This window comes from Musa acuminata, chromosome BXJ2-11 (genome assembly GCF_036884655.1).
Source record: "Musa acuminata AAA Group cultivar baxijiao chromosome BXJ2-11, Cavendish_Baxijiao_AAA, whole genome shotgun sequence".
Classification (NCBI taxonomy): domain Eukaryota; kingdom Viridiplantae; phylum Streptophyta; class Magnoliopsida; order Zingiberales; family Musaceae; genus Musa; species Musa acuminata.
In genome coordinates this window covers 7,844,067-7,870,047 of record NC_088348.1, presented here as the reverse complement: position 1 = coordinate 7,870,047, position 25,981 = coordinate 7,844,067, and the positions used below count along the sequence as shown (strand labels likewise).

The 25,981-nt window shown below is 36.6% G+C and overlaps 2 protein-coding genes and 2 long non-coding RNA genes across 5 annotated transcripts; 2 read left to right on the top strand and 2 right to left on the bottom strand.

Moving 5' to 3' along the window:
- Nucleotides 1-61: 61 nt before the first annotated feature.
- On the top strand, nt 62-6,409 carry LOC135627177 (probable protein S-acyltransferase 6). 2 transcript variants are annotated; one of them, XM_065133177.1, is made up of 7 exons: nt 62-312; nt 730-919; nt 1,122-1,304; nt 2,217-2,525; nt 3,229-3,315; nt 5,360-5,593; nt 5,687-6,409. In XM_065133177.1, exons 2-7 carry the CDS (start codon nt 803-805, stop codon nt 6,167-6,169), a joined length of 1,413 nt encoding a protein of 470 aa, XP_064989249.1. In that variant the 5' UTR covers nt 62-312; nt 730-802; the 3' UTR covers nt 6,170-6,409. The 2 variants fall into 2 exon arrangements, with proteins under 2 accessions (XP_064989249.1, XP_064989250.1); XM_065133178.1 differs by lacking the exon at nt 3,229-3,315 and having other exon boundaries at nt 63-312.
- LOC135627178 (uncharacterized) lies at nt 6,076-7,323 on the bottom strand. The gene is made up of 2 exons (XR_010492543.1): nt 6,618-7,323; nt 6,076-6,551 (listed from the first exon to the last, which is right to left on the bottom strand). It is a non-coding gene; the product is annotated as an uncharacterized LOC135627178 (long non-coding RNA).
- A 3,516-nt stretch (nt 7,324-10,839) lies between these two features.
- On the bottom strand, nt 10,840-11,730 carry LOC135626392 (vegetative cell wall protein gp1-like). The gene has a single exon (XM_065131635.1). It carries the CDS (start codon nt 11,728-11,730, stop codon nt 10,840-10,842), a length of 891 nt encoding a protein of 296 aa, XP_064987707.1.
- Nucleotides 11,731-19,081: 7,351 nt separating this feature from the next.
- On the top strand, nt 19,082-22,483 carry LOC135627371 (uncharacterized). The gene is made up of 4 exons (XR_010492595.1): nt 19,082-19,210; nt 19,292-19,421; nt 19,510-19,636; nt 22,188-22,483. It is a non-coding gene; the product is annotated as an uncharacterized LOC135627371 (long non-coding RNA).
- Nucleotides 22,484-25,981: the final 3,498 nt, after the last annotated feature.

Sequence of the window (25,981 nt, the reverse complement as noted above, 5' to 3'; positions counted from 1 at the left end):
GGTTTCGCTTTTTTTAGCTACCAACAAAACCAACGATAACAACATTAATAATAATTCGTCTTCCCACCGCGCCTCCGCCATCGCGGAAGCGGAGCTCAACCTGTCGGCCATGAACCGAGAATCGGTGCTCCGCCCTGCCGGAATCGCTCACCTGTAGCTCCTCCGGTCACCGCCGCCTCCTCTTGTCGCCCTTCCGATGCCACTCCCGTCACCTCATTGGACGTGATCCCCAGCATTTGCCGGACAATTCTCGGGGAGAGGCCCGGTCTAGGGTTTCTCCCTCCCAGCCTCATTCCCTTTTCTGCGTTCGAGGTGATGATGCCGCCCCCGTTCGTTGGTTCGTTCGTTGGTTCTTCTTTCTACTTTCCTCAAGTTAGTTATCACCTAATTTTGATTCTTTTCCCTGCCTGGAATTCTGCCTTCTTTCTTAAATCTAATTATTCTGTCTCCGTGATTATTATTGGTTTTCGGGGATGAGAATTCTATGCAATCCTTCGGGTTCAGAGATTATTTGTGTGGAAAGGTCATGTGTTAGGTCTTCGAGATCATTTCAGCATCCTTTACTTTCATTTTCCATCGATTTGTTTGTTTTCGCTTGAAAAAGAAGAAGAAGAAAAAAAGGGAATAATTTGATGTTGCTGTCTTTTGATATGACAACGTTTTGGTGACTAGAACAAACTGACATTGGCTCTTTGATCTGTTTACTTGTCCATGCCACTGGAGGATCAGAAATTGTTGCAGATTGCAATGCAGGATTACGTTTAAGGGTAGTTGGTTTTCTCGTCCCTGAGGATCTGGTAGCATGCAGAGCAAGATGCACGGGAAATCTTTACCACGTCATGTCTCTGAATCGAAACGAATGATCGTTGAGACAAGTGGTCCGTCTAAGCGGCTGTATCAAGTGTGGAAAGGAAGCAACGTAAGGAATCTCCAACGTCATGCTTTCTGCTATGATTTTTCTTGTTTTCGAAACTTGACTTGTTCTGATACAGTCGAGGGGATATAATGCTAAAATAACTTTAGATGTTAGATCATTCAATCTCCATTTTCTTTTCATTGCTAAACCTGCTAATTGCACTTTAGGAAGAGAAATTAATTATCTCTTTTTTGATACTCTACAGAAATTCTTTCTGGGAGGGAGACTTATATTTGGTCCAGATGTGAGATCTCTGATGCTCACAATACCTCTTATCGTAGTTCCAGTTATCCTCTTTTCAGTATTTGTTTCACAGAAGCTGATTAATGAGTTCCAACATCAACTTGGGAAATTCATTGTAGCTTTTGCTGTTCTCTTTGCCTCATATGTGAGTGTACTTTCTTATCACGTTTAATATCAGTGTCATAGCTTCAGACAAATGTAATTTGTGTTAAACTTAGGATCATTATAATAGAAATGATCGATATCCTTGAGCCCAATATATCGGTTACCAAACCCTTCATTGCTGAAGAATAAGAATACCATCAGAATCTTCAAGAATAAAAATCAACATAAATTGTGGAGTACTTAATTTAGCTTGGACATGTTATAGTTCATATGATGGATTATGCTACTCGAATAGCCATTGAGTTGGCCAGTAAAAATTTATAGGCACTTGAAACCTAGTTGGCTAACTGTGGATCTTCTTTTGACTGTTAATATTACCATGAAGGTCATCCATTTTGTCTTAGTGCAAAAATTTAGGAGGCTGTTTTTCTCGGACTGATGTCAAGTCAATGTACGATTTGCATTGTCTTGGGAGAAGGCTTGGCTGATAGAAGAATATATTCTTGAAGGAACATAATTGAGCTTCTATTACTTGCTTTTCTATGTTTGATATTCTCTAAAAGTTACATTATAGTGTTGTCATGGAGCCCCAAAATCAGAAACTGCAAATTTCAAGGATCTGTGTGATGGAACCTTAAAAACAGCTTTACATATCCTATACATGAAACCGAATTATATAGTAAATTCAATCTTAAAGGATCTCCTAAAAGAGCCCTAAGACTTTTTTAGCCCGAGAAATTAGAATACCAAGCATGTTAACCCCCCAAAATGCTAAAAATTCATACTTAACAAGCCAAAACTAAACAGCATTTCAAACTCTGCCCAGAATATGCTACCAGTTGGATTGCAGGAGTGCTGATGATGTCAATACATGTGGAACTTTATGTTTGTCATAACTTTGTTATTATGATTAATGGATAATATTGGCAGTGTTGGTCTGTGGTATGTACAGGACATTGTTATTCTCTTTCTTACTTCTGGCAGAGATCCAGGAATTGTTCCTCGTAATGCACGTCCTCCTGAACCAACAGATAATGGTAATTCCTCGCTCAGGTTATCTTCAGAGTTGTCAGGGATTTATGGTGGCTCAAGTTTACCACCAACCAAAGATGTATTTGTAAATGGCACAATTGTGAAGGTCAAGTATTGCAATACATGCATGCTATATCGCCCCCCTCGTTGCTCCCACTGCTCTATCTGCAACAACTGTGTGGAGCGCTTTGATCATCATTGTCCCTGGGTTGGACAGTGTATTGGAAGAGTATGAATTTTCTTTTTCTTTTTCATATACTACCCTTTTCCGTAGCTTTCTTTTTTTTTCCTGTTAAATTATCCATGGATTAAGTGCAAGTTCTTTTTAAATTAGATTTGATGCCAAGCATCCTGAGCTCATGAGAGTTTTAAGGTGTTAGTATTTTTGTGCCTGATTAATGACATTAAATCCCTGAAGTCCACATGAGTTAAATTATACTTGGCAGAAAAGAGGTACTGAATAACGTTGGTGTCTAAACACTTATGCAATACTCAATAAAGCAACTTAGTATGTCTCTTAATTTATAAATTACTGTTCTGATGTCAAATTTTGGTACTACTTTTTTTGAACAATTAGTACTTCAAAAATCCTCAAGTCTTATAGTTTGAGCATGAATATTTCAGGAAATTCGATATAACTCATGGATGCAACATAGGAGGGGAAGAGACACTATTATCATAGCTCCATGTGATTTATAATTAGGGATTTGAATTCATATTTTTTAAGCCATATTAGATGGAAAGTGATGTGCTGTAGTGATTGAGACATGACAAGGGGACTTGGATCAGTTTAGGCATGCTGGTTTTAAAGATTTTTTTGGACTAAACATAGAGTTCTGATTGCAGACTTGACTGATTTTAAAGTAAGTTTAAATCTGATCCTGTCAGCCCTCTTTTGGGTTTTGGGGATTTTAACTTTATAGTGTTTCCAGCTAGAATGGCCTTGTTGCTGCTATTTTTCCATGGGGATGACAGACAAACTAGGAGAGGTTGGAGCTGAACATAAAATGAGGATGGAGGTAAATACATTTGTGTTTTTTGTCCGACTATGTTTTCTTTTGGATGTTGCTGATAACCCGTCTCTGCACTGTCATTGACAGTTGTTGTCAGACTAATCCATATGACACTCACTCGTCGCACTTTTTCACAAAGAAAACAACCTACTTGAATGATTGCAAGAGCAAAATGTCTTGGCTATCCACAAACACAGTTTTTGGTGGACAAAGACAAACATAATTTGCACTGAAAATATTCGAACTTTATCAACAACCAGAAAGCTCAGTGCCGCAAAGTTCGTAGGATTAGGGAAAGAGAAAACTGTCCCAGGAACTCTTGACAAATGCAAAGTGATTGGTTTAATCATTGGTGGTTATTTTGAAGTTACTCCATGGGAGAGGATCCCTCCTATGTGATCCAATGGTCCTCAGGGGTTGAAATAATTATCAAAAAGTTACCATAGTGTTTTCTACTGTCAACCCAATGCTAGCCTGTGGTAAGCGAAAATCTTCATCATGCCACTATAAAATTGGTTCTTGCACTGTTGTGATGGGAACTATAAAAGACTCGTTTTAACATAATTTTTTTATGTGGTAAATAGGGGTTGTTGCTACTTAGAAACTTTACGTTTGAGAGCCTAACCGTTGGTTTTCAAATAATTGTTACTTACATTGGTGTGTTTGTGGAGGTTTAGTGTGCTGTATAAATTGCACGTTCCAGGCCTACTGTCAGTTGACACAATTGTGCCTGCGAAAATGAAAATCTTATTTATAGATCTTGGAAACAAACACTAGCTGTTTATTTTCACATTCATTATAGGGTCTCATGGGCTATCGTGGACTCGGCAGTGAAGTTTAGGTCTAGCTGGAGCAGAGTCTTAGCCCAATACAACTCGACTTCACAAATGTCTGAGCGAGGTTTGGACCCAACAAAAGAATCCTAGGTCGTGTCAGCCTTGACTTACTCTTGTGCAAAGTTTCAATTACTATTATTCATTGGTGGTGGCATTTATGGGATTCCCTAGCCCTTCTAATTTCTAGATAGCCTCTCCACTCTGTGCCCCTAAATTTGTGAGTCATGACAGTCACAATCGTCCTGATATTGTCGTCAGCTTCCTGCGCGTTGGAGATGTTAATATGATGGAGGGATGAGAATCTTAGTGTCGGTGTTGGTTGAGGTTGTTTTCTTCTTCCAGAAACATTACCAGTCCAAGTTACAAATTTATTTGCTGGAGTCTGTACTGCTTCCATTTTTCTTTAAGAAGGATCTTTTTTTATTGTCAACAAACTCCTTTCTCTTGTGCAAAGCCTGATGATAGAATTTTTTCTTTTCCCCTCCTTCCCTATCCACTAGAAACACCTATTGATCTAGCATAAAAGAAAGAAAAAGCAACACTGGACAAAATTGTTAAACTTAGTCCTATCGACTATCTAGTGGAGAATAGTGTCCAGCCGGTGGGATATGCATGAGGGGAACAGAATGTTAGCCATCTTATCTCTAGAGCTTATTCTTGACCATTCATCATTTTAGATGGATGGTTTAAACTAAGCAATTATTAAAATTATGCACTTTTATTGGCTTCAGCAAGGCCATGTAGGCTTCTGTCCGATTCTGCTATTATGCTGAACACATTTATTTCAAGCTCCAGCCTGGTCAGTTGTTGGCACAGATTTTGCTAGCATAAAATTTCATTGTTCCCAACTTTTACTTCCAAAGAGAAGAATATATGCAGTCAAATACTGTCTTGATGTCATACTAGAGGTAGCTATTTCTTTACTTTATCAAAAAGTAGCAGGTTTGTTCTTCAAGGTTTGAAACTTTTCATCAAAGGATTAATTTCTTAAGATGAAATGATAACAAACTTCTGATTGTATTTTTGTTCTGATTCACCTTGCATTATTCAAGTACCGTTTGTACCTTTGCAAGACATTATTCTTACCACCATGCTTCTCCGATGACATATAATCTAGTTAATTAAAAAAGAAAAGCATTAAATCATCAATTAAATACAGACACCACATGTTTCATCTTTATGCCTCACTTGGATTCATTTTTTTATTCAAGCAGAGGAATTATCATTTCTTTTTTATGTTCGTGTCCTCCACGACCATCCTGTGTCTATATGTCTTTTCCTTCTGCTGGGTTAACATCAAAAGGATTATGGACGCATATGAATGCAATCTTTGGGGAGCTGTTGTGAAATCACCTGTTTCTGGCTTTCTCATCATTTATACATTCATAGGAGCTTGGTTCGTTGGAGGCTTGACAACCTTTCACATTTACTTAATTTGCAGCAACCAGGTTTGCTTTTTCTTTCTCAAGTCATGGATTGCTGGTCTGTTTTGTATACTGCACTTACATAAACATTAATGCTTGAACTCATTGTGCTTGCAGACGACATATGAGAATTTTCGATATCGCTATGATGGCAAAATGAATCCCTATAACCATGGGTGTTTTCATAATGTGAAGGAGGTCCTCTTCTCAGGAATTCCCAAGTCGATGAATAATTTTCGAGCAAAGGTGATAGAGGATTCAGCCAGGTTCACCTCATTACATTCTACAGGGCAAGTTATGGCTCCAGATCTGTCAAAGCCAAGCTTCGACCTCGAGATTGGTGTGAAGAGGCATACTGTGTCTACGGAGGAGCTTGAAGACATACAGAACCAATTCGAGATCAGGCCGTTGGAAAGATGCAACACCCAACCATCACATTCGATCTGGACTGACGACAAAGGTAATTGGGATGATGAACTGGTTGCTGGATTTGGAACCAAACACAATTGGGAAAGAACACATGATATAGAAGCATCGTCTGCTGAATTTGGAACAGAAAGTGGATTTGGCGACACGTTTCATTCAGAAGCAGCAACGTAGTTGCTAATCAAGCTAGCCGGAATCCAATCTAGGAGTTGATGGACTTGGAATGAAGCCTTTGTCTGAGTCGAGCTGCGAAAAGCAGGTGCCTGTAATTTCACTCTTGCTCCGAGGGCTTCCGACAGGAGTAATATGATGCTGTATCAACTGTATACTGTAGTTGACCTCAATTTAAAGATGTTTGTAAGGGTCTGCATGAGTCGCTAATTTGTTGGTAATTTTATCTTTCTATTTTTGTTGTGCACCTGTAGAACTGACATGATTCTTAAACTGCTCAAGGCCAGGGTGAAGTAAAACTTGATAATTGTGGATCTTTCTTTATAGACTATGTGCCAATCATCCCGACCAAAATCATTGAGCTGGAGAAAGACGGATGAAAGATCTGCATGAACCAAAAGGTATAATCATTCTCTACTACACGTGTAAGCTTCAAATCTTGTGTTTCCACCTTATTCTCGCTTGTTGATGTTCACCAAAAAGCCTAATTTTTGCATATTACTGCTAACCTACAGGAAAAGACGAAATGTTAGATTAGAGCCAAAGAACCAAGGGGGGGAACAGATGATGCATGCATTGGACCATTCTGGGGTTCCTCTCCAACAAAAGTTTCTCTAAGCCTCTGGTTGAAGAGAAACCTTTGAGGGAGAGAGATCCAAGAAAACCATGCTCCTTTTTTCTTTGTCTTTCCTATGATGTCTTCCATTGGAGGTCTGTCTATGTGGGTATTTATAGGCCACATAGCACCGGCCTAAGGGATTAGAAATAGCCTGTGGAAAGTGATGTGTTGTTCACATCTCTTCTTTTTTTTTTTTTTTTTTTGTCTATCACAACCTTATCCTCGTTTTGCCTCCACATAAGAAAACTCCAAGCTGTGGCTATTCACCTCATCGAAAGGGCGAGGACTGTGGCCTGTGGAGAGCCACATCCGCCCTACGCGCCTCTCTGCGCACGCTAAGTGACAACAGCTATAGTTTGTACTTTGTAGTGTTCAACCCATGACTCGGTGCTGGAATCATCGAGTGAACGACCTGCAGTGAATGTGAAGTCTCGGCAAAGACAACAAACATACATACATGCATTTGACCAATACTGCAAGCTATAATTATTTTTCTTCTTTTTTTTACAGAAATAGAACAAAAATAGATTGATTATTTAATCAATCTATTACAAGCTACTCCTCATCAAATTATAAAATACATTCCAACTCCGATGGCTAATTATTTTTTCAACCATTAGTAATATGACCAATATTTTAGCAAAATATGCAGTTTAACGTGCACTCTTATTACCCTTTCTAGAGTTTTCTTTTCGTAAATTGTATCACTAGGTTAGAGATCTGTTTGTACAGTTTGAAAAGAAACTAAGGTGGTTGATCCTTCTTATTGTTTCCGAAGAAAAAAAAAATTAAAATAATAAAATAGAGATTAATAATCAATAATATACTATAAAATCTTTACAAGATTAATGTGATTCGATAAATCTTTATTTACATCCATAGATAAAATTAAATTCTTTATCATGTGAAATCAATTACGAGACATTTGAATTATTATCACTCAAGGACAAATTTCTTACCTACTCTCTCACATAATCTTCAAAAAAATTTATACATATTTCTCTCTCTCTTTCTCTCTTTCTATAAATTCTAGATAGCATATTCTACAACACTAATAGATAAACCCAAGAGCATCAAGAGTATTTCTCACATCTTGTTCTCTTTCATTAAAATCCAAAAAATACATCAGATAAAAAATAAATTCTCAAATATCATTTTTTTTAGAATTTTTCTTGTACTAGAATTTTCTATTCCCCGGGTGATGATGAGTTTTAAAAAAGTATAAAATATTTATCAACACTTATTTAATATTTTCACAATGTATTCTCCGTCAGTCTCCACCTCAAGTCTTCTTAATACTAGCCGATCACGCTTGTCTCAACCCAATTTTAATAGTCATCGACTCTGTTTCCTAGTAGTTCCCTGAGGAGGAATGTAGGAACATATTTTTCATTCTTGTCTCTGATCACCTTCTTTCTAAACCATCCAACAGGACTTTGTCTAGAATAAAATTTGACCCCATACCTCCTTCAACTACAATAGATGGTACGTATAGGTCGGTAAATAATGGAGGAAGGAGCACATTTAACTCTGAAAACTACATCATTTCTGGACATCCAGATCCTCCGTGCAATGATGGTTCTAAGAGACTAGTAATCTAGAGAATATGGTTAATCTATTTCAGATTGGTTCGTGAGATCTGTGTACAAATTAAATTTTTTTATTTGAGACTATTTTCTTCAAGGTAATTTGTTTAAGCCTATGTCCAAGTTGAATGAATCGACATTTGATTCATTCAACTTTGACATGTACTTTGAATGAGCCGACACGAAGTACAAGTTTCGACAAGACTTTCCTCCCTGCCTCGACGAATCATACACGTCGTTGACGATCCGACGAACTCTTGCTGGCCACGACCAGCAGCAGCAGATACACCACTCCCTGCCGGAAGAAGTGCCCGCTGTTACCAACGTTCAGAGTTGTATCATCTGTTTCTTCTTCGCTGTCGAAAGACGAAGTTGTATGGCGATTCAAAATGTCCGAGTCTAAATTAACAATGGCTGTGCTATTTCAGTATTGCATTTAAACAGAAAAATTCTATATATTCGAACACAGTCTTGATTGCTTTTGCTCTATCTATCCTTCCTTTTCGTTGTTCATGGTGAAACAGCACATCTTTCTTTTTTGCTTTGATGATCTCTTTTGCACTGTAGGAATAATGAGCTGACGTTAAGCTACTAAGTCTGTGGTTGGCATGGCATTTTTGGTCTGTCAAGTGCTTGTGCCCATCCATCCACGATTCCTGCGTCCTGGAAACTTATGCTTTTCCTTAGCCAGTCACTGGATTCAACTTGATTTGGGCAATCCATGTCAAATCTGATTCCTCTTTCTGCTGTAGAAAGCTTATCTTATAGTCGTGAGAAAATTCTCCTCCGGCACCTGTTGGCTTCCGTTCCTCACTCTCCTTCCCCATTCACCAGCTTGATGAAAAGATATAAACCATCTTGACCATGCATCCGTAGATTTATGAGCGCTGCTATTTATTTATTAATAAATTAAATTTGATTAGTTTAAAATATTTTATGTATATAATAATATTTATATAAAATAATAATAATTTCATTCTTTATTGAAGATTGGAAGTGATAGGAATAGTTAGTCTCATATTGGTTGAAAAGTAAACAAACCAAAAACTTATTAGCCCTCCGAGTCATCCTTCTCAAATACGTATTTTGGAGCTCACGAGTTCCGAAAGGGTAAAATCGTGTAGGTACGTGTATCGTCTAAAGTGGACAATTCCTCGTGAGCCTATTATACTAATGAGGACAAAACCTGACTTATCATATTGATGCTAGAAGGAGGGTCATAAGCTCTTGGCTCTCCTATAGGGGGAGTATTGATGAGGATATTTAGTTTCACATTGATTGAAAAATAAGAGAACTAAGAGTTTATAAGCCCTTGGGGTTATCCTTATCCTTAGAAGTACTTTTTAGAACTCACGAGTTTCAAAAAGATAAAATCGTATAAGTATATTCATCGACCAAAATGAATAATTACTCATGAGCCTATCACACCAATAACAATAAGAATATTTATTTTATTTTTCAAATCAAATCAAAATTATTTTTTTTTCAAAGGAAACATCTATTTTTTTAAATTTTATTTTGTACACTTTAATCCATGTATATTTCCATTCAGAAGTGTGGTAGTTAATTTTTTTTATTATATTTTAGTTTTGTTCCAAAACAAAAATCATCAATTTGTATCTGGATAGTTTCTTTCAGAAGCATGTGAAGCTTCAGGCAAGATGTTCATCTTTTATCTTATAGGAGGAACTTGAAATTCTTGAACCTTAGTCCTACATTGAGGGATTTCTCTCTTGAACTTTTTTACCTTACAAGTTTCATTAAAAGATTAAAAAGTAAGGTTGGCCCAACCCCATTAATATACACTTGAATTTGATAAGTTAGATTTAGGAATGATATATATTTGATTTATTTTATAGCAAATCACCCATGTCTACAGTAATTGTCGTTGGATAATTATAAAATTATCCATTTACCCTCTACTATAGTAATCACCACTGCATAAGTATCGCCAAGTGCCGCCCGCCCGAGTGTGTACCATGCGTTAACGTGGCATTCACCGACGTGTCGACCGAGTGTGCGCCACGTGAGAGCTTGCACCGCTCGCTACTATATTTGTATATTGCCATACGACACTTGCTTATTTGTTGTGTCTAATTAATTACAAATAAGCCACTTCCTACTTAACACAGAGGGGTGAAAACAAAATACACCAAAAATTCTGAAAAAAAATAAAAATAAAAATAAAAGTCTTCAGAATCTTTACGATTAAAAGAATCATCTCAGTTATATGTTTGGTGACTCCTTGATGACAGTTGCGCATGCGGTTGAGGAATAATAGGCTTATGATAGTATGCAATATCTAATTTTGATTTAATCAAAGATTATTTTATTATTATATCTCCGACACTTATTACAATAAATGCTCGCTGTAGAAAGGCAGAGTTATACCATGAGCAAACTCCTAGTGGAAACAAACGGACATATAGCTGATGCCGGCCATGGGCAGAAAGCATGTATAGCCGGTCTCAGTGCGGAGACGAAGGATTCTTGTGGCCATTGCTGGCGAGATTGATGTGCACGCCCGGGCTGCCGTGGGCGCAGGAGGTGTTGAAGAGCAACGAGTTGTTGACACTCTGCACGTTGCTGTTCACCAGCGACAACATCGGCTGCTGGTTGGTTGCGGCCTTCGTCACCTTTTCCTCGGCGTACGTCTTGCCCTCCGTGTTCTTCACGTCCTCAACCTGGGATTCGCTTTTCGCGTAGTGAACCTGCTGCCTTCTGCTCTGGTAACTGTAGGAGGAACCGAGATCCATGAACGCTCCGACGTTGTGTCCTGCAATGGTGATGGCCTTCATCTTGCGGATATCCTTCTTCTCGAGGGGAGAAGGAGAAGGGAATGCTTTCATGTCGGTGGGCTGTGCGCTGTGCTTGGAGGAGTCACTGTGGTTGCTGCTGCGGCTGTTCTTTTGCGCCTCCACGACGTCGTTGCTGGAACCGTTGGCGCCACTTTTCTTGGCGTTCTCTTGCTCGACTGTGCGCTTCGGTTCAGGCTCCGGATGTGGCACCGGAGTAGAAGAAGGCGGCCGTGTCGAGGTCATCCTGGAGGGCGAGGATGGTGGAGGGGAGGGAGTCTGGATCACCTTGGGAGACTGGGGAGGCGTCGGCGACCGGGTCGCCGCCGTCGCCACAGGCCTTGGCGACTGTGGGCGCTGTGGTGTTGGCGGGGCCACTGGTTGTGGTGATGTAGGCTGTGCCGGTTGTGCGGTCTGAGGCAATGCCCGGGGCTGAGTTGGCGGTGGTGGTGGATCTGATGCTAAAAGTGGTGACCTACCAAGGGCTAGCGATGCTTGGCGAATTGGCGGACCTCGAGGAGGCAGCGCCGGCTGGGGCGGCGGAGCTTGAATCTGCGGCTCCATTCGGGCCTGCGAGGCCAGTCGGAGCAACCACGGTCGGCCCGCCGGAGGCTGATTCTCCATCTCCCTCGCCCTGTGTCACTCGGGGGGATGGTGACAGAAGGGCTCCCTGCAGTCCTCTTTGTAGGTGGGGAGGACTGAGGAGACGTGTGACACAGCTAATATTAAACTACGGCAAAAGGCAACGAATCAGATACTTCCAACAGCGGAAGGAAAAGGGAGATGTGATGTAGATGTTCTCCAAAATGCATAAGATTGGTATCAAGTCATCGTGGAAAGCTGAAGAAAGGTGGCGTTCTGTACATGGTTCCTTTACGTAGCAGCAGCTCTGCAAATCTTCCGATGAACCGCTCAAACGTGCACACTCCAGTGTCGGTAAAGGATGAGGCCATGGTGCCTCCTTTGGAGCTCGGAAAGATTGGGTTGTGTAGGCCGAACAAGACACCGCGTGCCCTCCAGCCGATTTCTCGGGGGAATCTGGCATTGATGCTGTTCTCGAACTCGCTCTGCCGTTGACCTGCAGGAGGTGGAGGAGTCGCATCGCCTGATGTATGACGTGTCCTTTCTTTTTTCTCTGTGCTGGGGGCGCAGCAGAAAACGACTGGGTGATGCATCAGCACGGACATTGATGGAACAGACGGAGATAAAAAGAGGAACTCGTTCCCTCGATGAGCACAAGTCGATCCTCATCACAGAAGTGATCGAGAACAGTTCTTATAAGATGCTAAATTCTGTCCTATAATCTTCCAGATTAACATATATTTTTGGTCAAATTTAACTCCATTTTGTGAATGGGAATTATTTGGCTCAATTTGAAGCCACCATTCCTCGGTGAAAATAAATAAGCTTTAATGGAAAAAAAAGTAAAATAAAAAGAAAAGAATGGAATAGAAACGACGCGATAGATTCTTCATGTCGTTTGCCTCTTTGTTGTTGTTGCTTGTAGTTTGAGGTTGTATTGCATCAAAAGAAATATATAAAGTATTGGGAACAACTATTGTAGTAAAGTAATTCATTTCATTCTTTATGCATTAAAACGATTTTTCATCAAAATATTAACTTGTTACTGAAAGTAAATATAAAGTAAATATTTTACATGAAAAACTTAATACGGTAAAAATCACTGGACTGTAGTCTACTACAAACCTCTACTATCATCAATAATGATAATATGTTTATAATAAGTCTTCTCCAAATTAACTATAGAATCATAATAACATCAAGAATATAAATCTTAATTCAATAATAACATATTATCATCATAATATATTTCATCAAAGAAAATATTTAGACATCACCAAGTAGGTATATCAAAAAAGTATCTTATAGTATACAAATCATAGATCGACACCGTTAGGATTATAAAATTTGTTGCAAGGATTCTTCTCATAAAATTTGGGCTAAAACCGACGAAGTTTAATCACTTGATCGTCTAGCAAATACCTCAAACCTAGCTTTCTCTCTCTTCTTTCTTTCTTTGTTTTTTTTTTTTTTTTGTGCCGCCACACTTTTCAGTTCATTCCCTTCTATTTATGCACATCTCCGCTTCCCTTTTCTTTTATTTTTTTTAAATAAATGATTAGATTTGGGCTCAATGGTCCTATTATCTTGAACCTAATAACTCTCTCCCTCCAACTCATTTGGTGGGCTGTACTAAACCCGCTCTTCATCTACATGCTTCAAGTTTCTCCTTAGATAAAGACTTTGTCAATATATCTGATATATTCATATTGACATGTACATTTTCTAAGTGTAATTCTTTCATTTCAAGCACATCACAAATCTAATGATATCTTAAGTCAATATGCTTCGATCTAGAATGGTATATTGAATTCTTGGAGAGATAAATGATATTTTGACTATCATAATAAATAATATATCCTTCTTGTTTCAAGGCATTGCCTATAGAAACTTTTTCATCTATAAAGCTTCATTGCAGGCTTCGGTAATTGCTATGTATTTTGATTCAATGGTTGATAGAGTAATACAATTCTATAACTTAGACCGCCAAGAGACTGCTCCCCCTGTAATGTCATCAAGAATCCCGAAGTAGACTTCTTGGAATCAGTATCACCTGACATATCTGCATCTATGTACCCTTCTAGCACAGAGTCACCATTGCCAAAACATAAACATAACTTGAAAGTGCCTCTTAGACATTTTAATATTCATTTCACTATTGTTCAATGTTCCTTATCAAGATTAAAGAGAAATCGACTAACAACTCCAACTACATGAGTTATATCTAGCATAATGCAAACCATAACATACATCAAACTACCTACCATATATGAGTAAGACACTTTGGACATTTCTTCTTTTTCTTTTTCACTTGTAGGATATTATTTCGAACTAAGCTTGAAATGACTTGTAAGTAGAGAACAAACTGCTTTATCTTTACTCATGTTAAATCTTTTAAGAACCTTTTCAATGTAGATCTCTTGAGATAGTCAAATCTTCTCATTATTCCTATTATAAAGAATCTTCATATCAAGTATTTGTTTTGCTGATATAAGTCTTTCATGACAAAAGACTTATTTAGCTCTTTTTTAAGCTTCTTAATTTTACTAGCATCATGGCCAACAATCAGCATATCATCAACATATAGTAGAAGAATAATAAAATTATTATTTAAAATTTTTTTTGTAAACACATAATGATCAGATGTGGTTCTATTATACTATTGGTTAATAAAAAAGGAATCAATCTTCTTGTATCGCTGTCAAAGTACTTGTTTGAGTCTATATAAGCTTTTCTTAAGCTTGTACACTAGATTTTATTTTCTATGGTTGCTCCATGTAACTTTCTTCTTTTAAGTCACTATAAAAAAATATAGTTTTCGCATAAAGTTGCTCAACTTCTAAGTTTAAGTGGGCAGCTAAATCAAGAACAACTCGGATAGAGGACATTTTTACCATAGGATAAAAATATCTTCAAAGTCAATACCTTTTTTCTAACTGAATCCTTTCACAACTAGTCATGCCTTGTATATTTATTGTGAGCTATTATTTTCAGTCTTTAATTTATAAACTCATTTATTCTTAAGAGCTTTATTCCCTTTAAGCAACTTTACTAAGTCATGGGTATGGTTCCCAAGCATGAATCTCATCTATTTTTGCATGGCTTTAACCTACTCATTCTTGTACTCATATAAAAAAGTTTCTTAGTAAGTTTTTGGCTCTCTCCCATCAGTAAATATAATATACTCATATGGATGATTTCTTGTAGATGATTGTTGCTCTCTTGTGGATTTTCTTAATGGAATCTCAACTGGTGGTGGAGGTGCTTGCTCAAATTGTTCAGTTGGTTCAACATCATCGACTATAGGAGCATCATTACTGATATTCTCACCATAATCTTTTTGTTCATCTTCCTCATGATCATCATGAACTATAGGTAGAGGAATTAGACCCAAACTCTAAGGGATATAAACAGAGGTTTTTGGCTTCTCAATATTGTCTCTATTATTAAACAATTGGTCTTTAAGAAATATAACATCTTTGCTTCTAATAATTTTCTTGTTCATTAGATTCTATAATCTGTACATAAATTTTTCATGACCATACCCTAAGAAAATGTATGTGTTTGTCTTATTATCAAGCTTGTAGCTCTCATCTTTAGGAATATGAATAAATGTCTCGCACCCAAAGACTCTCAAGTGATTATAAGATACATATTTCCTTTTCGTACTTTCTCTAAAACATCGTCTTTCAGAGAAACTGATAGAGAAAGGTTTATCAAGTCAATTGTAGTTCTCAAAGCCTTCATTCAAAATGATTTAAATAACTTAGCATAATAAAGCATATACCTAATTTTTTCTTCAATGGTTCCATTCATTCTTTCTGTCATACCATTTTGTTGAGGAGTTTTAAGAACTATTTTCTCAAGCCTAATACCATGAAACTTGTAATAATTCTCAAAAGGACCCTTGTACTCACCACCATTATCTGCTCAAACACACTTTAGCTTTCTACTAGTTTCTCTTTCAACACTGATATGAAACTCTTTGAAAACATCGAGTACCTAATATTTAAATTTTAAAGTAAAAATCTAAACTTTTCTAGAATAGTCATCAATCAAAGTAATAAAATAAATAGCATCTCCAAGAGTTCTAATTTATATAGTACATATATCAGTGTAAACCAAATTAATAACATTTGATCTTCTATATGGTGAATATGTATGAAAGATAATTCTATGTATTTTTTTAACTAAGCAATGATCACAAGATTTAAGATATGTATCTTACGACTTTGGTAAGAATTGATTTCTACCAAGAGTTCGAAGTCCATTCTTGCTGATATGACTAAGTCTCTTATGTCAAACATCTATGCTTTCACCCTTTTTAATTGCATTAATCTTTCCTTTGTGTAGCTTAACTTCCCTAGCATAGAAAGAGTTTAGCTTCTTTTCTCTTGCCACAACTAGAGTACATTTAGTGAGCTTCCATTTGCTTTCACCAAAATAATTTGTAAATCCCTCATTATCAAGTATGCTTATAGATATCAAGTTAAGATGAATATATGGAACATGTCTAATATTTTTAAGTATTAATTTGCTCTCGGTACTAGTCTCCAAGCAAATATCGCAAATACTCATAATATTAGATGTACCACTGTTTTCCATTTTAACATTACCAAAATAACCAACATTGTAAGATTTGAAAAAAATCACTATAAAAAGTAATATGGAATAAAGTACCAAAGTCAATTACCCAATTACTATCTTGAGTTGCAAGACTGACACGTCCGTCATCATAAACAATAATGATATCACCTTCAGCAATAACTGTATTAGTTTTTTTCTCATTTTTCTTCTTTTCATTATGCTCTCGCTTCCAAAACCTACACTCTTTTCTCATGTGACATAGTATATTATAGTGGAAACACTGATATCTCTTTTAGACTTATATCTTCCTCTATAACCATGTGGATTTCTACTATGACTTCTTTCACGTCTTTCATATTTTTCAATAACAAGTACGCTAGAAGAAGATTATCTTTGTTATTTCTCTTTGGTATCTTCGTTTAGCAAATTGTCTTTAACCATGTTTATGGTTGGAGTCCTCTCTAGCGTGAAGTTAGAAATTATCAGCATATATGTTTTCCAACTTTTCGATAAAGAGCTGAGAAGTAACAATCATTGCATCTCATCATCTATATTTATTTTCATAGCAACCAGTTTATTTGTAAGACTTTGAAATAGACTTATATGCTCAACAATGTTGCCATCATCTTTATACTTTAAATTGATAAGTCTTCTAAGAAGAGAAATTACATCATTATCTTTTTCGTAAATAGATTTTCTAACCTTTACTAAGTAACATCAACTTTGATTTCATTAGAAATATGCTCATGCAAATTTATATTCATCCATCTTCTAATATAGGCAATAGCTTTTTTATATTGAACCTCTCATTCCTTATCTTCCATAGTAAAAGGTTTTTCTTTAACTTTGATGAGCTTATACAAATCTTTGCAATAGAACAAATCTTCCATCATACACTTCCAAGTGAAATAACTTGATTAGTTCAATTTAATCATACTATTTGACTCTGATACCACTTGTTAGGAAAAAATAATTATAGTGGGATAATTCTTTTCTCTCTTTGTGTATCAAAATGAGTTCATCACCAAAATACCAACTTGTTACTAAAAATAAATATTAACTAGAGCAGCATAAACAGTAGAACAATGAATCAATCACAAAGTGAGATACTGAATTTTTACGTGAAAATTCCAATACGGAAAAAACTACGGGACCGTAGTCCACTTCAAACCTCCACTATCACTAATAATGATAATAGGTTTACAACAAGTTTTCTCCAGAATAACTAAAGGATGATAATAACATCAAGAATATAGATTTTAGTTCCACAATAATATATTATCATCACCATAAATAAATTTTATCAAAAAAAGATTTAGATTTCACTAAGTGAGTATATCAGAAAAGTATCTCAAAGAGGATAAATCACAGATTAACACTGTTAAGATTATAGAGCTTGTTGCAAGGATTATTTTCATAAAATTTGGATCAAAACTAATAAAGTTTAGTTGCTTGATCGTCTAATAAAAAGCTCAAACCTAACTTTCTCTCTCCTCTATCTCTCTCTTTCTTTTTTTCATCTCATTTTCTTTAGTTCGTTCGCTTGCATGTCTTAATTTCTTTTTTTAATTTTAATAATTAATTAGATTTTAGCTCAATGGTCCTATTGTCTGATCCAGGCTCACCTATGAGCTGGACCCAACACCAACGTTAGTTGAAGGACATCAACCATGTAAGGGAAGTTGAGTCAACAAAATTGTTACCCTATTCTGTTCATGATTTTACACTCACACTCATAATCATACGAGACATATAATTGTTTGTAATATTAATCATGATGATGATAACACTATATAAAAATGTTTGCAAGTATGTTGTTAAGGGCTCATGACTCTTTCAAGCTTATAAACTTTGTATTTAGCTGAATCTTTCAAATATAAACTAACTTAATATTATAGAAACTTTGTTTGGTTTGCCTTCCATATAATTTTTATAGAATATAGGGTTGGATCTTTGCTTTCCTAACACCATAACCTAAGAATAACCTAAGATGAGGTGTTAATCGATTTTTTCCTAACATTATAATATAAGACGAGACATTGGTCGATCCGAGAAACGATGATAGTGATGCTAAGAGTTAACAATCAACTTAGGGATCACCAAATAACTCTTTCACTCTATAGGGATATTGAGGGGCATAGCACAATAAATCTTGGGATAGGATTGGTTTGCCCCGGTGACTAATCATGCCATAATGTACTTCTATCTATTCTATTACATCGATAACTAAAATCGAACATACATATGATGATCTTCATGTGTAAAAGAAATATTATAAAAAAATGATAGATGATAATACTTAGATCTAAATAGATATATTGAATGGATATTTCAAGTCTAATTTAATATAAAAGTGAAACATGTTTGGTTTTGAATCTCGAGACAACTAAAAGATTATCTTCATATATTCATAAGTAGTTATTTAAAAAAAGTTAGATATAATTTCGAGCATTTTATGTATAATTTCGTCAAAAAAAATCAAAACAAAAATATGACTTATTCCGGATGGCCATATCCGATTTACCAATTCGTGGATTACGAACGGTGACAAATCCGCAGCACGTGCGACGAATTATGATCCGCCCAGAAACCCGTCGAGCCAACTGAGGTGACCAAATTTGATATGCTCACCCATTCTGTCGCCTACACCACCAGTCCGGGGGGGCCCAGTCGCTGAACTAAATTCCACTCTCGCGGGTAAAGTAAAATTTATGGTGTCGTTATATCAATTCAATTCTTCTATCCCCCGGCAACGCGAGGGACGGCGAACGCTTTCGAGCTCGCCGTCGACGCCCAAGGCGACCTTAAGCAGATCCCTCCTCCGTCTTCGCCAAATCATCATGCTAAATGCTCCGAGATATACACAATCCCTCAGGTACCGAATATTTCTCTGACCTTGATCCTCGATTTGTTCCTCCAATCCATGCCTGATTTTAGCTGCTTCCTTGGATTCTAGGGTTTCATCCAATTTGATCCTCTCCCTTGATTCAATATCATGTTGGACCCGTTTCTTGGATTTCCTCGCGTCATGGGTCGGTTGACGTCGGCCTCTCCGACGAAGAGAGCGAGCGCCGCCTTCATAACAGGTCTTTTGCTCGTCAATCCATCATGACGAATCGATTCGTGTGCTGTGTGATCTTGGAAGCCATAAAGAGTTCACTTTGTTGTGGGCAGGTTATTGTGTAGGAGCAGGCAAAGGGGGTTCCTTGAATTGGATTTGGTAGTGGGGACATGGGTAGGGGAGCACATTCGTGCCTTGGATCAGCTCCATATCAGAGCCCTCATGGATGTTCTTGACCTGGTGAGTTTAGTTGATTTGTGTTCTATCTTAATTTGCTTGCCTCATATTACTCTGTTGCAATGTTCCTGAATTTAGCATATCTAAAGCTGCTGAGCCATATAGGTACCAAAAGTGTTCCATTGTTCTTCTCTGCTCTGATGAAATCATCTTATGATGTCTATTAAGGTCATCTTTTAGGTCTCATCATGCCGTGTGGGGTTTGAATCATCTTTTAGGTCTCATCTTTTAGGTCTATTAAGGAACGGAAATTGTCAATAAGAAGAATGTGTACTAGTATTACAGTAAGCCAAAATGATCCTCCAATTTACAATGTTATCCTCATTCAGATTTCTTTTTTTTTTGCTGATCCTCATTCAGATTTCAAACAACAGGTATTTCATGCTAGAATTGCATTTATTCAATCTCTGGAATTGGTGTTATAACTTACTGTTGAGCAGCTTTTGAGACTTATGCTTATGTTGCAATTGGTATTAGGGGCAGTGGCAGCATGGTGCTTCATATTTGGGTTTGTAGTTGGGGAAAAGAAGTAGTGTTGTCTATTCTTTTTGAATTCTCAAAATACTTGTCTGAATAGTCTTTAGCCATAACTGAGATCTTAGTTTATAAAAGATATTAATTGTTGAGGCAGGTATAAATTGCTTCAAGTTGGAACAATAACATGCTTGGGTGATGAACTTAAAGAGGCACCCTCTCTAGGTTCTTTTCCATTGTGAGAGCATTAAAGTAGATCCACCTTATTGATGCAACCAAAAGACAAACCAAGAAAACACCTTTTACCATGGTCAAAATTTCAACATTTTACAATTAAGTGTGCCGGTGACCTATTATTTCATTCATTTGTAACCGTGAATTAGGACTTTCTTTTCAAGCATCATATCAGAGGGTAATTTAGGCTTGTCATGCATGCATCTTGTACAACTATGTCAGAAACTTTTTGATGCCCACGTTTCTGAACCTATTTGCTCACTCAGTTCAATTAGGTTATGTAGGGTAACTACATTCATCACTTGAAGAGCAGCAGAGAGTTTTCTTCCAGTCAATTTGTTCATGTTCCTTTGTGCATCCACATATAATCATCATTAAGACTAAAGTGCTGCCATATAAGATATTCAAAATTGTTATGAAGGACTCTTCATCCTTTTTCCACTTACTATATCTTGCCTTGGTTCTAGAGCTCCACATGCCAATACAACTTTCTTTCATTTTCTGTCTGTTTAGCAGAATTATCAAATTGTTGCCATTCATTGTCATGGATCACACCTTCAATCCAACATCTGTATGTTGTTTGATAGATATGTACAATATATCTTTCATCAAATTTAGCTACCTTTACCTCCACATATACAATCTTATTAACTATTCATGTAATCATAAAAAAATTATCTTCAGTTTGCTTATTCAACCATGTATGCCGAATCATTTCTTCCAGAGTAGTATCCTTGGTAACTCTTCTAATGAACCTTTATAACCTGACATGTCATATGCTTCATTTAATTCAATATTAGATCAGACATGTATATAGAAGAACATCTTCATGAGATTGGGATGCAAGAAATCGACTCTATACATATTGATAAAAGATATATCAAGGAAAATACTTCAAAAGCAAAATAAACTGATGTCATACTCATCAGAACTTGAACATTTTCAGCAGTTATTTGATTGATAATTCAGACAAGGTACACCTATTGAAGTTTATTATACTGCTTATAAGCTTAGTATTTTCCACAATAGCACTCAATTGGTTTATTAAAGCTCTTAACTCTTATGAATTCTGAAATAACTTCCTAGGTATTTGCTTACAAGTGAAACCAACACTGAATTTTGAGAAGTTCCAACTTTTGATATATCACCTTAATTGCTTCCCTCTTCATATTGCCATCACAAAATTATTATCCTAGTTCTTCAGATCTTTATTCATAGATTTGGTACTTTTGTTCAGATTTTGGGTGCAAATAGTTGCCTACCTCATTATTATTGAGGCTTTTAGTGTGTTGTGTGTGATATCAGGGACACCATGTATTTGCTATATGTCAAGTTTAATTCAATAATCTAGCGTGGTGGCCCTTCTCTAATCTTAGTTTCTCTTTGCTCAATTTCTGAAGTATTAATGTTATGATTGGCAACTATTGTACAAGTTGAATTTGTTATCAAGAAGGTAACTTGGAATGAGGAGGATTAAGAAGAAACTTACAATAGTAGCGTGGTCCTTATTCCAAATGTCTCTAATATTAATTTGCCTTTCTTGATTTCTGAATGTATTAACACATATAACTAGCAACTGGCACAGGTTCATTATGTTATTAAGAATGTAATTTGGAATAAGGAGGATTGGGAAGAAATTCACAATAATAACATGGTCTTGCTCCAATTGAATAAATTAATGGTAATAACATGGTTTTTATTCCACATAGCTACACTAGTCCCTGCATGAGTGTAGCAATTATTTACATATTTTGTTGGCTTTATCTGCCACTTTTAGTGCTAATGAGTTTGCTAGATGTTTCTTCTGTAGTATTGACACTGCCTTTGCTTGTAAAAAATTCTGCAGGAAAGCCCAGATCTGTGGAAGTGGCTTACTGCTAAGAGCAAGCACCAGAAGCAGTCAAGAACAATCCTGTATAGCATTTCAAACATAAAAAATCTGTGTTTCCTTTTAGTATTATGTTTATTTTCATGTTTTATATTTTTCTAACTGTGTTCTGTGGGTATTGTGTGTTATCCACTCCAAGATTATGTCAAATCTACACGGCTGCACCGGAGACCTGAGCAAATCCTAGTCCTGCAGCTTAATCTCTTGAGCTCGATTAATGTACCATTTGTTCTTTCAATATATTCTTTTCTACAGCTTCTCTGTGGTCGATAATTTATCAAAATGCTCGCTCGAATTTCTTCACCGTCAGATTGTTTCTTTCTTTTCTTTTATATTTTCATCGGAAGTGTGATTTTTATGTGGTGACAGATTGGTTTGTAAATTATGGGAAGATACATATAAGCTTACATATCATTCTTAGAGGGTGAACTACAAAGGTTCACAAGTACATTGTTTTAGTCTGAGCCCAAGCATGGACAACTTGTTTCTTACTTTCTGCTGCTACTTGTGGGTCGATACACAAAACTGTACTAACCACAATATCCAACCTGCCACCTGCTCACAACATAGGAATGTCTTGGTCCATTTTGAGGCAGAGGATTGAAGGCTTATAATCATGAAGGAAACATGCATCTGAAAAATTTCTGGGAGAAATTTTTGAACCTGTGAACTAAATGAAATATGTTCTGTGCATTCGCAGTCATGTTTTCATATGTCTACAAAGGTTAGTTCTCATAGATAGGCCTCTTAACATTTTATTCGAAGAATATTTCATTGATGATAGAGTAAAACTCTATGTTCTTGAGGTTTTAAAGATTACCAACGTTTCTAAAGTATCTATCAGATTGTCCTTATAGACTATCAATAATGTTAGATTTTTCATCGACATCATCGATGGTAATAAGAATTCAATTATATTATATTAAAATAAAATTATAATTTTATATTTAAAATGTTAATTTGATGATGATATATTAAATTTATTTATCAGGATTTAAAATCTTATTTGATACATTTGATGTGTTTGGTTTATTTTTATTTAAATTTAAAATGACAATCTTATCAGATTGTCCTTAGAGACTATCATTAAAGGTAGATTTTTCATCGACATCTAATTGGTTTGGATCCATTCTTTAGTCAATCGACGGTAGTAAGAATTCAATTATAATATATTAATTTGATGATGATATATTAAATTTATTTATCAGGATTTAAAATCTTATTTGATATATTTTGATGTGTTTGGTTTATTTTTATTTAAATTTAATAATAATAATAATAATAATAATAATAATAATATTATTATTAATATAAATTTGTTTGAGATCATATAATTGAGGTGAAAAAACATATACCGTATGGAGTTGGATAATGGATCTGTCTTCCACCCATCAATCATTTCCTTCTCTCTGGCAGTGCACAAAAGCGTGACTTCAGGTCAAGCCTTTGAGCCGCAAAGATTGACGTGAGCTCGCATGCCACGCACCAGTGGTGAAAACGATACGCGATGGTGAAAAGACACGGACAGGAATCGCGCGCCCACCCATCCTCGAAGAGATCGCCACGTGCTCACATCTGTTCTTGGGCCCCCACACCGTCACTCTACCCAATTCCTCGGCCACTCGACGTCTCGACAGAGCGAGTATTTTGATTATCGATAGTAATGTTTCGTGATCAAATCTTATTTTCGTAAGAAAAATACATATGGAAATATTTTTCTGTATACAAGACATATTTAAGAAAACATCCAATGATTAACATATTTGTATATATAATAAAGTGATCAAGGATTTGAATCTCGTCATAAACAACTCTAATGCATATAGTAACATACAAAAATAATTTAAAAATAAACCAACAGATAGACAATAGAATCCTAGACATACAATTTAAAAAAATAAAAAAAGAATGTTTATGGGGGAAAAAATGCCAATATTATATAGATAAAACAATTAAAAAGAATTTGGATGACAATTTCCTCTCCACGCTAGCTAGTTACTAGCAATTATAGAAAACATTGACCGTTCAGTTGGCAACTTTGTTATGTTATGTCAATATCAATTTAAGTATCATGAAAATATCTCTAATAGTGTTCGACATTGACCATCCGAGTTCCGGAGACTTTGTTCGTCAAAGCTTTCATTAGAGTTACTAGTTATGACCATCCGATGGTTTCGGAGACTTTGTTTGTCATAGCTTTCATTAGAGTTAATAATTATGTCAGGTATTTTTTTAGTAATTTAAGTATGTACTGAATAAAAAGATATCTATCATTATGTTATAGCAGGTTATGAGTTTAAATTTAATTTTTTATGTTATTAGGAAAAATCATCCTCGATCTCTAAGTCTACCCGACGTGATACAAACTCAAGAGTATAGGAGTATTTGAAGTGGCTCCGAAGTAGATTTGAGGTGGAAGTGTCAAGCTCTCGGGGCGTCACCTATATTAAAATCGGTGTCAAAGAAAATTTTTCGACCCGGTCCCTCTAATCCTCAAGTTAGTCCGAGGTCATTTTTGGATATGGGTTTTTTCTCGAAAAGTGAGTCATCTGTCGTAGCGTTGGGAAATACCTTTTATACCTGACCTTAGAGGGGACAACTTGTAACCGCTCCAACGTCCCCCTCTTGGTATTTTGTCCACATGGGTGGTAGGGGGAAGATAGTCTCGAACGGCCTGCCTTAGGCACATGTCTCTGATATATTTCGTCATGTGCCTTCAACGTAACAAATTTCTCTTAAGTATAGGTTAGCCTATGATCCCGTTGTACGCCAAGAGGATGTTGACCACCATGAATTTGGTCACCACTGTTTTTGAGCAGGGCTCATTGCCGAATATAACGTGTCAGCTCATGGTCCCGAGAGAGAAGATGAAGTTGCTAGTGAACCTCGTCAGCGAAAAAGTCATAAGGGCAAGATTGTTAGTCGAAAGCCTAATTTTTTGAATAGTGCCAAAGTAGAGGATATCGATTGAGTTACATATATCGATCACCAAAGGCATCATCATGATTTGAGTCGAGGTACTCTATCTCTTCTTCCTTGAATATTATTTTTGAGTCGTCTTCAGACCTCGAGCGCTTTTTAATAGCAGCTCGGGTATAGACTTTGCAACCCGAGGAGTTGTCTCATCCCAAGGTAGGTCCACTGATGATAATGTCGATCTATCTCTCCACCAACCCCTAAGGTCGAGGTGAGGGTTCTCGATGCCTCTAAACGAACCTCCCCAAGTGTCGTCGATGAATGAGTTCTTCAATTTGCTCCTTCAAATCGTGATAGTCCTTCGTATCATGACCATAATCATGGTGGAAGTGGTAGTACCTAGATTTGTTCCTCTACTCTAATGGTATCTTCATCGATTAAGGGTCTTTCAAGAGCCAATTTTTTGTTTATTTGCAAAAAGACGTCGGTTTTAGTCATATTTAAGGGAGTCGACTAGGACCTACGGCAAGATAACTCGGATCGGTCATTTATTCTTCATTGTGGTGACTTCAGGGTTGGGACTGATGGTAGTCGCTCTTGTCTTAGCCTTTTACATATCTCATCACACTTACTCAAAACCATTGCCTCAGTGGTAATATATTGGTTGGCTCTCTTGAGCACCTTGGGCATTGTTGCTAGTGGCCTCTCTACCAATGATCATAAAAAGTGATAGTGTTTTAGCTCCACCATGGAAGCCTATATTACAAGCAATATATGGTCTTCTTGCACACCTCGGATCTCACTAGTGAATTGAGTGACAAAGTCAGATATTGTTT

What these genes read in the sequence shown, in the direction of transcription:
- LOC135627177 (XM_065133177.1), top strand. Translation starts at nt 803, where the DNA reads ATGCAGAGCAAGATGCACGGGAAATCTTTACCACGTCATGTCTCTGAA. An exon ending in TTGGACAGTGTATTGGAAGA is followed by an intron (nt 2,526 to 3,228) that starts GTATGAATTTTC and finishes TAGTGTTTCCAG; the next exon opens with CTAGAATGGCCTTGTTGCTG. An exon ending in AACATAAAATGAGGATGGAG is followed by an intron (nt 3,316 to 5,359) that starts GTAAATACATTT and finishes TTATTCAAGCAG; the next exon opens with AGGAATTATCATTTCTTTTT.
- LOC135626392 (XM_065131635.1), bottom strand. Translation starts at nt 11,730, where the DNA reads ATGGAGCCGCAGATTCAAGCTCCGCCGCCCCAGCCGGCGCTGCCTCCT.